Source organism: Clinocottus analis, unplaced genomic scaffold, assembly GCF_023055335.1.
Source record: "Clinocottus analis isolate CAN_PGR_092001 unplaced genomic scaffold, fCliAna1.0.p SCAF_20, whole genome shotgun sequence".
Classification (NCBI taxonomy): domain Eukaryota; kingdom Metazoa; phylum Chordata; class Actinopteri; order Perciformes; family Cottidae; genus Clinocottus; species Clinocottus analis.
The window spans coordinates 15,469,404-15,481,903 of NW_027175932.1; the positions used below are offsets into that span (position 1 = coordinate 15,469,404).

A 12,500-nucleotide genomic window follows, 5' to 3' on the forward strand; every position below is an offset into this window, starting at 1 on the left:
ATAGCCTCACACAGGGCTCCGCCCCCCCCGGCCCAGAGTGTGTCTGTAGTTCAGGGCCGGGCGTGTGAGGGTCTGCAGTGGTGGCTAGCTGTTGTTCTCAGCCGTCATGTATTTTAGGGCGGCGAAGCCGTAGCGCCGCGACATGTTCTGCTGGAACTCCTCCTTCAGGGTCTTGAGGCAGACCCGGTACTGCTTGTTGGAGCGGAACTTGGTGATATCGAAGCTCGGCGCATGAGGCATGTGGATCATGTAGGCGTTGGGCAGAACCACAAACTCATACTCCTGCAGAGAGAGGACAGGAAGAGCATCTTTACTTCAACACCTCATGCTGCAGTGTCCACACAGAGCAACATTCTCATCATTTTACCAATATTCATTTGAGCTACAAAGTTTGACTATAAAGTGAACACAAACTGCTATATTATTGTTGATGAGTAACTTTTATTTTTAAAGCTCCTGGAGTCTTCAAAGCACATCCACACTGCTGGAGACGCTACCAGGTGCCATCTGCTCATCAGGATCAACTTGGGCTTTAGTGTCTTTGCCCAAGGGCACGTTGACATGGACTGGAGGATTGAACCACCGATCTTCTGATTGGAAGATAACTTGCTCTAATTGTACCACAGGGTTGTTTAACAAACTCCACTTAAAGTGGTGAAAGTGAAAGTCACTCGTAGGCGTCACTGGCCACGGTGTGGTCGTGTTACAGAGTTAAAGTAACGTCTGCAAACATGAGAGCAGAGGTAGAGAACAGAAACAGAGCTGAAAGACAACAAAGGGTTACTCGGGGTCGTTCAGCTGAAGGAACCCAACTGCAGAGCTGATGCTGCCCTGTAGGTCCATCTCATCATATGTCCCATACAAACGGCATCCTTTTATTATATTATGGTGCAGCTTGAGTGATGCGATCATATCTAATCCTCCTTCAGTCCTGGGATTGACCTCTTTCCGTCATCATGTGAAACTGGATCGGTTCCCCGCGACCCAACGGTGATCAGTACAGATAGCGGATGGATGAACTTCACTGTGATCATTCTGGACCAGGGGCTGGCATTTCATTGAATAAGTCACTGCAAATAGACAGATATTGAGTACTTCATCCACACCTGACCGGAGCCTCATCATCATTAGATGCAGAGTGATTCTTCAACAGGGGCATTACCGTCTCGCGGTCCAGCAGCAATAAACGTGTGAAGCATCGAGCTGATTTAATAGCACTATAGAAAATAACTGATAAATCTTTATATATTTTACAACAATGTATTTCATATTTCAAGATACTGTTTATACATGAACTGCAGACAAGTTAAGTTAAAGTAGTGGTCCCCAACCACCGGGCCGCGGCCCAGTACCGGTCCCTTGCTACTGGGCCGCAGAGAAAGAATGAATGAATAAAAAAATAAATCAGAAAAAAGTTTTATTTTCAAAAAAGACCGGATACATCCGTCTGCGCGTAACCTCAGACTTAACCTCTTGACACATGTTACGTGATAGTTACCCCAGAAAAGAAACTTAAAAGTCTGTTTCAACTTGGTGTTTTGAATTAAAAAAAATAAAATCAAGGCAGAGCATTCTTGAGATCAACAAAAAAGCCCTGGAAACCCTGCCTCCATTTTTAACATCCTGTCTTTGTGAAGCGGGTTTAAATGAAGCAGTAGACTGGACATAAAGGTCTAATTTACGGAGTTAACAGGACATGAACACACGTCGGGTGACGTTGTCTCCCATCACACCGAGACTGGACCGGCTCGTTGGTTTATATGTATTACGTCATATTTATCACCCATACTGTGAAAGCCGGTCCGTGAAAATATCGTCTGACACGAAACCTGTCCGTGGCGCAAAAAAGGTTGGGGACTTCCGAGTTAAAGCATGGAGGAAACCTTATGCAGGTGGAGAGGGTGGTTACCTGTGCATCCAGCTCCATGATGTGAGCCACCTTGTTCCAGCCAAAGCCCACAAAGCGGCGGTCGTACTCAGGACTGTCCCTCCTCACCATGACGTAGGGCTCAAAGTCGGCTTCCCATTGCACCCTGTAGGGCGTGGTGGCTGTTCTCCATTTGGCAAAGTTAGTTGGAGCATGGCCTTTAGTCCAAACATGGTACCTAGCCGGAGAGAGAAATGAAGGAAGTGTGAAGAGGTGTGAAAAGGTGGCGTTGGGGTTTGAACCCTAGGTCTGCATCATGGTCTTAAAAGTTTAGACTTTTCATCCAGAGCCCTGTCTCACACACAGCATTGCTCAGGTGCAGCTGTTGTTGATAATTTCAAGTGTGATTTTCATGCCCAGCGCCCACATTGTGTAAGAAGCTAATGTACTTGGATCAATCGATGCCCCCACGGGCGTGTTGTTCTTCAGAGGAGGCAAAGTCTTGAGGCAGCAGAAAGCGATGGCGCCATTGACCAACAAAACATGGTTGAAGTTAATGACGCATCATACTGTTATTTATAGGGGGAAATAATTCAGATAGTAAGACAGGCCTACACACTCACACTTTGCTTGTTACAAACACATAGATACATCTCCTCATGTGCAGCCACATGGAGCTGCTGATGGAGAGGATTGGGAGATAGTGGAGGCAGAGGGTCCACCGGTCTGGAACCACATACCTGTCCCTTCCCCTCTTTCACAACATGACAAAACCACACTGATTCAGCACCAGAGCGTCCAAGGTGTTTACCCCAAAAGTCAGAATCTTCACATTTTCACTGCAGAAAATCGTTTGCTTCTCCAGTTTGCCAAATCTGCCATAGTAGTGGCCCAGATGCAGGCACATCTGGCTCTAAAAGGGAATGGGAGATGATGCTCGAATTGGTTCAATTCCTGAAAGGCCAAAAACAACAAAAAGAATAACCCCTTTGCCCTTGTGCTCTGCTTTGTAGACGCTCTGTCGTAGTAAGTACAGGAGAAGTGATGCTGGTCGTGGACCGGCTCTTCACCTTGCAGGTCTCTTGAGGGGGTTTGGGGTAGTCCTTCCCTACATGTGTTTTCTGGGCTTGGAGAAGGTCTAGAGCACGGGTCACTAACAGGCGGACCGCGGTCCGGATCTGGACCCAGACGCCGTTGTATCTGGACCCTGGACCTAGAACCGATTGATAGTTGAGAATTATTAAAGGTTGACAGAGCGCTAATATTTTAACCAGCTTTTCCAGCCTTTACAGGACTCATTCAATGGACCAGGAAACACACCGACCAATCACATGCATGTCAATCACGTGATGCTCCCCAGCTAATCAAATATGCGTATTCGGGTCAGCGTCGCGGCTTGAGTGAGAGACGGGAGAGACGGACGAGAGGCGGAACAGTCGGTAAAGTCTGTGAGTGAGAGAAGTTACTCCACATGGCGTTCTCCAAAAAGAGAAACGTGACAGCGAGACCAGAGACTTCACCCAGAGACTTCAACCAGAGTCTTCAACCAGAGTCTTCAACCAGAGTCTTTACCCAGAGTCTTCAGCCAGAGTCTTTACCCAGAGTCTTCAACTGGAGTCTTCAACCAGAGTCTTTACCCAGAGACTTCAACCAGAGTCTTTACCCAGAGACTTCAACCAGAGTCTTTACCCAGAGTCTTCAACCAGAGTCTTCAACCAGAGTCTTTACCCAGAGTCTTCAGCCAGAGTCTTCAACCAGAGACTTCAACCAGAGTCTTTACCCAGAGACTTCAACCAGAGTCTTCAACCAGAGTCTTTACCCAGAGTCTTCAGCCAGAGTCTTCAACCAGAGTCTTTACCCAGAGACTTCAACCAGAGTCTTTACCCAGAGACTTCAACCAGAGTCTTCAACCAGAGTCTTTACCCAGAGACTTCAACCAGAGTCTTCAACCAGAGTCTTCAACCAGACAACAACAACATAACTTAAACACACAATTTAAAGTAAATTGTGAGAAATGGACCCAGTTGTATTAAATAACATATTTCAGGAAGATACATTATCATAAATCGGATTCGGGGGGAGGGCTTACATGGTTATGCCCTCACCCTAACCCCTAATCTTATTTATTGTTTGAGTTGTGTTTAGAGGTTGTACATGGGGATTGTATATTATTGTTTAATTTAATATCTAACATGTTTCTTTTTTGGGGTGGATTTATGTGGTGGTGATGGATATTAAATATGTTAAAAAAATATAGTGAGTCTCCAGAAAAAACATTATGACGTCAAAGCTTCAAACCCCATCATAAAGCTGCAAACACCCCTAAGCTTCGTTTTATTGTGATGTATTTGGAGAGTTTGATTCTTTACATCCTAATCTTTCCAAAAAAGGTGTCTCATTAGTCTGTTGGACACTGTGCTGTCGTGGTTAGGGCATCTTCCTGGCATGCAAGAGCATCGGGGTTCGCTCCAGGTTCAAACTGGGTTGGTACAGTTAACAGTAGACTACCAGAGCGAGTAATCACGAGGGGTTACTGATCACTGGTGTGATTCACTGCTTCTGTACAGCGAGTGGAGAACTACACTCAGAGTGCTGGGAAGTGCAACCACAGAGGCTAAAGGCTCACAGGTCTGATGGGTTAGTGCATGGGACACTTTTCAATATTTTTTTCCTATTTCCTCGCTCTCTTTTTTCACTTTTCTTTTGGAAAAAACATGTTTATTTATTTATTTTTTTAAATACATCTAATGCATTTAGTTTAACAAAAAAAGCATCTAAAAAATAAACCAATGAAACTAAGATAAATATACAGACACATTTACAGGGCCTCCGCAGGACATCCTGGTGTTTGTTGGTGCGCACTGCAGGTAGAAGGGAACCAGGTCGATAGGAATGAAGCTCCGCCCTCCCTCTCTAACACCTCAACTGCCAGAGACATGTTCGGAGCTGCTTTAATAAAAGCCTGGAGACATTGCTGCACAGAAACAGATGTAGCCCACCTGAAGGTGAAGAGCGTGCCCATGTCCAGCTGAGAGAGCAGCTCGGCTTTGGATTTGGGGTAAGACAGACGGTATCGCAGCGTCTCAAAGGCGGGAACCACGAGGGCTTTCTTGGCGTTGGCCATGTCCAGCTGCACCACTGACTTCCTACAACAACACACACACACACACACACACACAACAGGGTCACATGCTGTATATTACTGAAGCGAGTCCGAGTGTCGGGACACCAGCAGCTCAGCTGGTTCCGCCTGCTTCTCTTGCTCTCACCTGAGGTACTCGTACAGGCCGTACATGGGCAGGAAGTCGATGTCGGACAGGAACATGTAGGGCGTGTTGACGTGCCGCATGGCCACGTTACGCAGCAGGTTGACCGGGTAGAACTGTCCCTCTTTGTAGACGATGTGGTAGCCAACGTTCCCGCGGCTCATCAGCACCTCGGAGCCCTGAGCGTAGCGCAGAAACTGCTGGGCCTCGGCGTCGGACAGGTACAGGGCCAGGCTGATGGGGCCCTCCCAGTGCTTACAGATGGCCTCCAGCATCTGGAGCCTGCAGGGGGCGGTGACATCACAACCACGTTTCACCTTCAGGACCCCTTTTACTCATTGGTGTGAGATAATGAAAATATGAACCTCTGTCAAACAATAACTTACATTTCTTGCTGGATTTCATTAACTGACAATTTCAGATTCATGTTTCTTCTGGATTTTGTTTGTTTATGATGCTTAACAAATATAAATATATAAGTTCATGTAGGGAGGACAGGGGGGATGGGAGGGTCAAACAAACAGGACAAGCACCGTAACGCCACCGTTGACTTATTTTATCGCTATTTATGTAACTTATATATTACATAACACATGTACTGAAGCCAAATCATGGTATGTTATTAAAACTAACTTGTTTTGCTTCACTGCTTCACACTGCAACATGTTAATGAAGTAATTATTAATATAGCTGAGTCAGTGTCATTTTAAGGAGACAGAGTTGTTTGCAGTGAAGAGGTGCAGAGCAGGAATGCACAAAAATGAAAACTCCTGTAAGTAAACAAAATATCAAAACTTCCATAAAAATATTATGAAGGTGTATTTATTCATCTAAGTATTGCACTCTGACGTTGTGTCCCCCCCTCCAGGTCCTCTGCATGCGCATCACTACAGGACATTTGGTATTCTCCATGAATGGAGCTGTGCTGTTTGCTGAGCGTTGCTGTTTTGGATCTACAAAGCCAATATTCCCTCCACAGGGCCACATGGCTTTATTAAAACCACAAGCAGTCAAACGCATGCTGCTGACACACACTACGTTAATATACTGCTGAGCAGAAGACACCGCGTGCTGACAATATTAAAACAGGGCTAAAGTTTCTCTTTCCTGAGGGAGACATAACAAACTACGGGGTTATTTAAGGGTTTACTCCCTCGGGTGCATGAACGAGCTGCATGCATGGCAATGTGTTTATGATTCACACTTAATCATCATGTGTGGAAGGTTTACATTTTGTGCCACATTAGGATTACTGAGGGATGTTTCTACCACAGAGCCAATGCTTCTGCTCATTTAAACAAGTTAGTGTGAAGCCCTGTGTCCACTGGCAGCAGTTTGCAATGACACTAGTTATGTATCTGAGATGTTTGCAGACATTCATGTTACGGTAGGGTTGCTTGAAATGAATTAGTTTGATCTGTATGAAGCAGTGTATGTATTGCTAGAAATGGTAGTGGAAGAAGGTGCTCTAATTTCCTGTCCCCTCACACTATATGTGGCGCGTATGCGACCCGAGCACACACCTGTTGCTGAACAAGTCTGTCTGGAGGTTTCCCATTGATAGGTGCTGGAGTATTAACCTGGATTGCATCACACAGATTTATTACCGTTGGTGAAGAGCAGTACCTGTCCATGGAGAGCTGGGCGACCAGCGTGACGTCAGTGTTGTCGGAGCTGGGTTCGTGCTCGTAGTGCAGGAAGTAGAGGTGCGTTCGGTGGACGGTGAATCGTTCTCTGCGAAACTCGTAGCAAGGATCATCTTCGTCCAGCTCTGACAGAGTCTTCTGGAGCTGCAGGCAGAGGAGAGACACCACCAGGAACCATCAACCACTGGAGGAGAGACACCACCAGGAACCATCAACCACTGGAGGAGAGACACCACCAGGAACCATCAACCACTGGAGGAGAGACACCACCAGGAACCATCAACCACTGGAGGAGATACACCACCAGGAACCATCAACCACTGGAGGAGAGACACCACCAGGAACCATCAACCACTGGAGGAGAGACACCACCAGGAACCATCAACCACTGGAGGAGATACACCACCAGGAACCATCAACCACTGGAGGAGAGACACCACCAGGAACCATCAACCACTGGAGGAGAAGCTGTATCAACGTCTTTGGGACCTTCTGCCCAAAAAAGTGCACTATGATGGAAATAGGGCGAGAGTCGACTGATCATGAATCACTTCACATGCCGGTGAAAATGCATTTGTGATGTCATCGACTCGCTCTACCTGAACTCAAGCCCACTCTGGATGGGTACTTATCATGTTTATCATTCAATGAGAAAGTCTTCTGTGGGGAAGATCTCAGTGTCAATAAACAATGCATTGCGATTCCACACAATGGGGCAGATGCCTCATTGTGTGGAGCAGTTGTGTTCTGTTGTTTATCCGTTCTTTGTACACCTGTAGCAAAGCTTAAGGCACATTGTCCTTTACCATCAGTCAAGAACCTTTGCTCCTGACAGGGTCATCATGACTCACGTTGCCACGAGAGGTCTTGGCCAGGTCTATGTTAACCAACACCTTTTCTCGATGTTTGAATAAAATACTTTTAACTGGAGAACTTCATGCGTAATGAATATTTGTGGAGCAGCAAGGATTCAGTTTTAAGGGCTTTTCTGTGTCCCAGTCTGCCACTTCTAATCTTACATAAATCCATTCAGCACCAAGTTGTTACAATTGATTACAAATAAAAAGTAATTGTCTAATTAATTCTCCCTGATTAGTTTTCACAAAATACACAAACAGTGGTAGAAGTGGTACTTGCTGAGCACACACCTGGTGTCTCACGAACAGTGTACTGCACAAAGGATGTGTTAATAGTCCACCAGAGTATGAACGCGTGTCAGCCTTCTGGACTCTGGTCTATGGGACTTGTTCAAGAACACTAGAATCAATGAAGCTCAACAAAGCACAGCCATCTTGCTTTAGGGAGCAGAGAAGTGAGTGGAGGAGTGGTGTGAACAGTTATTAGTGACTGTAGTGAGTGACTGGGCTGCAGGGGCCCGGTGGCCCTGGAGGAGCCGGGTCTGCACTATGCAGCCAATCCCTCAGTGACTTCATTAGTCTAATCATCACTTTAATGGGATTTAAATTGGTGCTCAAACTATGAAAAATTGAGTGAGCAAACTATTTTCTGAGCTAAGGACACATTAGAAGTGAGTGTTGGCAAAAAAAAGGCTCTTGCATACCATGATGGGAAATTATAATGTGATTAACTGACCACAGTGCTGACACTTAAATAATTCTACAATCCCACAGTGCTGTAAAACCCCAACTCAGACCATGGTGACCTTCAGCAGGTTAGAAGCTGCGGAGTGAAGCATCAACTAGATGAATGCCTCTCTAAACCGGGCATCTACAAGGTGCGTCAAGGCCTTATTAAGCTTCAAATGAACCAGGTTACAACATGTGGGCCGCTCATGTCCATAGTGTTTACACCTCTTCTGGATGGACATGCTGGAGGTGGGCTGAGGAGCCGGCTGCCATAGTCTGCTGCTGGCTGTCTCCCACAAATCTATCTTCACTGTATAAATGAGGAAAATGCTGCACACTTCTGAACACTCTCTATTCAAAGATATCCATCATGTTACACTCTGTTATGCAAAGAACACTACCAACTTCTTCCCTAGTATGGATATATTTTGATACAAAATGTACACGAGACACAATATGCCAGTGGTGAGTGCTACTGAGGCAGTGTTGCGTCTGGAGGAGAGCCTGTGACTGACACTGTGAGGGCTGCTGTCCTCAGAAGCATCTGTTTCAGGAGACAGGACAGCAGTCAGACAAACTGATTAAAAGGTTGCTGAGGCTTCGTCTGAAAGGGATTTGTAGGTAGTAAGCTTTCCAGAAAAGTGCACTAATCATGTGTAGCATCAAGCTAGGGATTTGAGAATTGATATTTCCATAACTTGGGGAGCTTTCTCGAGCCACATTTGAGTCCTCTTGGGTCATATTCATGGTGTATGTTAATATTCATGGTGGACTTCTGTTATACATGTAAAATGAACTTAAATGCTCCTGTAAGGCCAGACTGTGTAGTGTTTTGTTGCTTTGTCACGTCAGAGACTCTGGTATTGATTCATGGTAGTACGAGGACTTGGAGAGTGAGGAAGAGCTCCTGATGAAGAGCTCAGCCCCCACCGGGGAGCTCATCAGCCCAGACTTGCTGGTGGACATCTCAGCGCCTCGCTCCTTCTGCATGACTTCCTGTCCCACCAATGCACATCACTAACGTTGCTTTCTCTCCACCAGGCTTCAGGGTTATACACATTTATAGTGATGCTTTTATTATCATTATTATTTGACTATATCCACTGCTGCTGTTATTAGTATTAATTATAATTGTCCCATTACTATTATTGGTGCTACTACTGATATTACTACTCTAATTGTGTGTCATTTCTGTTATATGGATTGAGTCTCTTGTGAATTTATCATGATGTAATTCTTCCACACGGCATCTTTTGCCCTCCTGTTCTGTCCTGTCCTGCAGGATTCAAATATGCAAGGATTATGCAACACGAGGTTGCAGAACTAAATGCAGTTGTAGCCCATTTGCTAAACGAGACAACATGACAAACAAAACATGAGTGCACTCCTACTGTTCTGGACTTCATCAGGAGGAACAAAACTATTCTCTGGGCAATATGGGCCGACATATTAACATAAAACTTTTATCACAACAGCATCCTGAGTTGGGCTCTGTGTGGAGTTTGCATGTTCTCCCTTTGTGTAATCTGGCTTCCTCACACAGTCCAAAGACAGGCAGTGTAGGTAGAGAGACTTGTTTGACCACGAGCATCGTTTTCTGTAAACACGGTCCATTGTCTTCTCATGTACAGCATCTGTAGAGATGTGAGCACATCAGTGACCGGCCTGTTGCTGGGCTAAGCTTTGTTTATACTCACGTTTGACAGCAACAGACGCTGTTATACTCTCTGCACTGTTTGTTGCATTAATCTCTGAAACACCAGAGGGCGCTTAAACTAAATGAACTGTAAAACATCCAATTGCTGCTTAAAGTCTCACGGCTGAACTCTTGCTTTTGAACTTTGGTTGTGCGTTTCATGGGTCCATGGGCATACGATGTATTCTGTGACAGTTCATCACGATTACACTCATCGGGACCGTCCTGCCTGCTCCAGTCCACTAACCAACACTCCTTATGTCTTCGGCACTGAACCAACCCCCTACCACCAACACAGAGGAGGTCACACCTACGTTCTCACTGTTGTGGTCCGCCTCGCTGGGACAGCCAAACAGCTCTCGCCGCAGCAGGTTGCCGTCGTACTCCAGAAAGGTTAGATAGAGATTACGAAAAAACTCAACATGCTTGTTCTTCACTCGAAGCTTCTTGGGAGAATTCCAGTGGATCACCTGAGCAGAAGAACAGAGGAGAGAGCAGGGCACTGCTGTTATCGTCATGGTCAGATGTCTCTTCGTGCAAGGCACCGTGAACCAGTTCAGTTCCACCAGATGATACATCCTGCTGTTGGGATATAATTAAGACAAGTCCTTCAAGCACAACATCTTTAACACCGATCTCTTTGGACCTTGAACACAATCTGTAGCATCTCACTACGTGTTTCAGTGTTTACAGTTAATTATTTTAGTGCTTACACTTCAGCTATTACTCTCACAACGTTTTAAGCTCCACAAACACAGGTTTGAAATTTTCTTTTGAAACATTTCTCTGCTTTAGTTTGTAATATATTAGTAAAAAGCAACATGGGAATAATATTGTTGATCTATAGTCGAGGGAGCCAGTAGTGTGAGACAGGCCGAGCCATGAAGGAGGTCAGACTCAGCCTGGTGGGAAGAGGCACGCTCTCACTCGTCAGCTGATCCCCCCCTCCCCTCTCTAAAAGGTGTGACACCTTTATCTCCCCACTTCCTGTCAGGGTGGACAGGGCTTTCTGTGCATTTCTTCTCCTTCTCCGTTTCTGCTGCAAGCTGAAACAAACTAAAGAAAACCAGCTGCATAACTTTCTAATCAGCGTTCAGCAACTGGATTACGTGTACTGCAGTATTTTGTGTTTGTTGTCCTCTGGGAGGATTTTTATGCATAAAACATCTTTGTGTTGACAACAATAATTTATAACAGAATTTGGCTGTTGGCTTTCTCTCATGGTGTCATGTCTGCTCTCCCACTCTGACAGCATTGAGGGTCATGCATCCATAAGCACTTAGCTGAGTTCATATTTTGATATTAGCTTATTTGAAAGTATAATTGGTGCATGGAGCAGTAGTATTACATCAGCGTTGGACCTGTCCAAGCCATTCAGAAAACATCAATGACCATTACTGTTGTTGGAGCTTTGGGGCGTCATCAACCAAACGCCTCCCTCTGGCTTCAGCCTCCTGAATAATGGAGGCCGGGTCCTGTTTGTGATGAGTGAGAGCGGCTTGAGGACGGCAGGCCTCACCTTGAGGTCTGACACGTCTTTGTAGCACTTCTCAGAGCGGGTGTGGTCCGACAGCTGGACGTTCCAGAAGCACGGCAGCTGGTGCACCAGGAACGGGTTCTGTTTGATCACAGCGTTGAAGATGTCCTGCAGACACACACACACACACACACACACACACACACACACACACACACACACACACACACACACACACACACACACACACACTTAGCCTTATGCTGTGCCTTATGTTCTATCAGGCTTGCACCTTACGATTCAAAACTGTATATGCACATTCTCAAATGACCATACAGTATGTTTAATGTGTCTTTCATACTTATTATCATTGCTTTAATGTGTTATTATGGTATTGTACAGCACCAGTGCCACATCATTGCCGCCTGCAGAGGATCAGAATGGTGATGTTCAGGACTGAAGTCTGAGCGTTGACACGATGACATGCATAAAGGAGACTGCAAGGTCACATGGGTCTCACTCAATAACAAGATTTTTGAATTCATCCCAATTCTGTACATACATCTACCTTCTCCCACCTGCATCCTCCCCTCGCTGGAGGACCTGTTTGTAATTAGCTCCATGCACACTGCCCGGCCAGTAATACGGGCGCTCAGTTCCCACCGTCATGCCTTTCTTCTTTAAAGTCATTTAGTACGTTTGAAAATGTTTGATAAATATCTGCATGTTTCTCAAAAGCCTGCGTACTGCTACACTGCACTCAGACCTGTCAAACAGGGTGTGAAACAACGTCAGCGCTCAGACGGTGAACCAACAGGAATCATTTCTCCCAGATTAAAGCCCAACAGCTGCAGAGGGCTGCAGAGCCACAGATGTATCCTGATGATGGTCTCTGGTTTTAAAAAAGTCTCTTCCTCATCCTGGAGGTCTGCAGCTCGCCGCCTCTCAATGAAGAGAGACAA

The 12,500-nt window shown here is 45.7% G+C and overlaps 1 protein-coding gene across 1 annotated transcript in view; it reads right to left on the minus strand.

The window, feature by feature from the left end:
- Window positions 1-12,500, minus strand: part of large1 (LARGE xylosyl- and glucuronyltransferase 1) — an 87,780-nt gene that overhangs the window by 1,175 nt on the left and 74,105 nt on the right. Inside the window, exons 9-15 of the mRNA XM_068586753.1 lie at window positions 11,581-11,706; window positions 10,376-10,531; window positions 6,760-6,923; window positions 5,137-5,415; window positions 4,867-5,013; window positions 1,910-2,105; window positions 1-282 (exon numbers count right to left, since the gene is read on the minus strand). The exon at window positions 1-282 is cut by the window's left edge and continues 1,175 nt beyond it. Coding sequence (XP_068442854.1) covers window positions 85-282; window positions 1,910-2,105; window positions 4,867-5,013; window positions 5,137-5,415; window positions 6,760-6,923; window positions 10,376-10,531; window positions 11,581-11,706 — 1,266 coding nt within the window. The 3' untranslated portion in view covers window positions 1-84. The remainder of the gene's footprint in view (window positions 283-1,909; window positions 2,106-4,866; window positions 5,014-5,136; window positions 5,416-6,759; window positions 6,924-10,375; window positions 10,532-11,580; window positions 11,707-12,500) is intronic.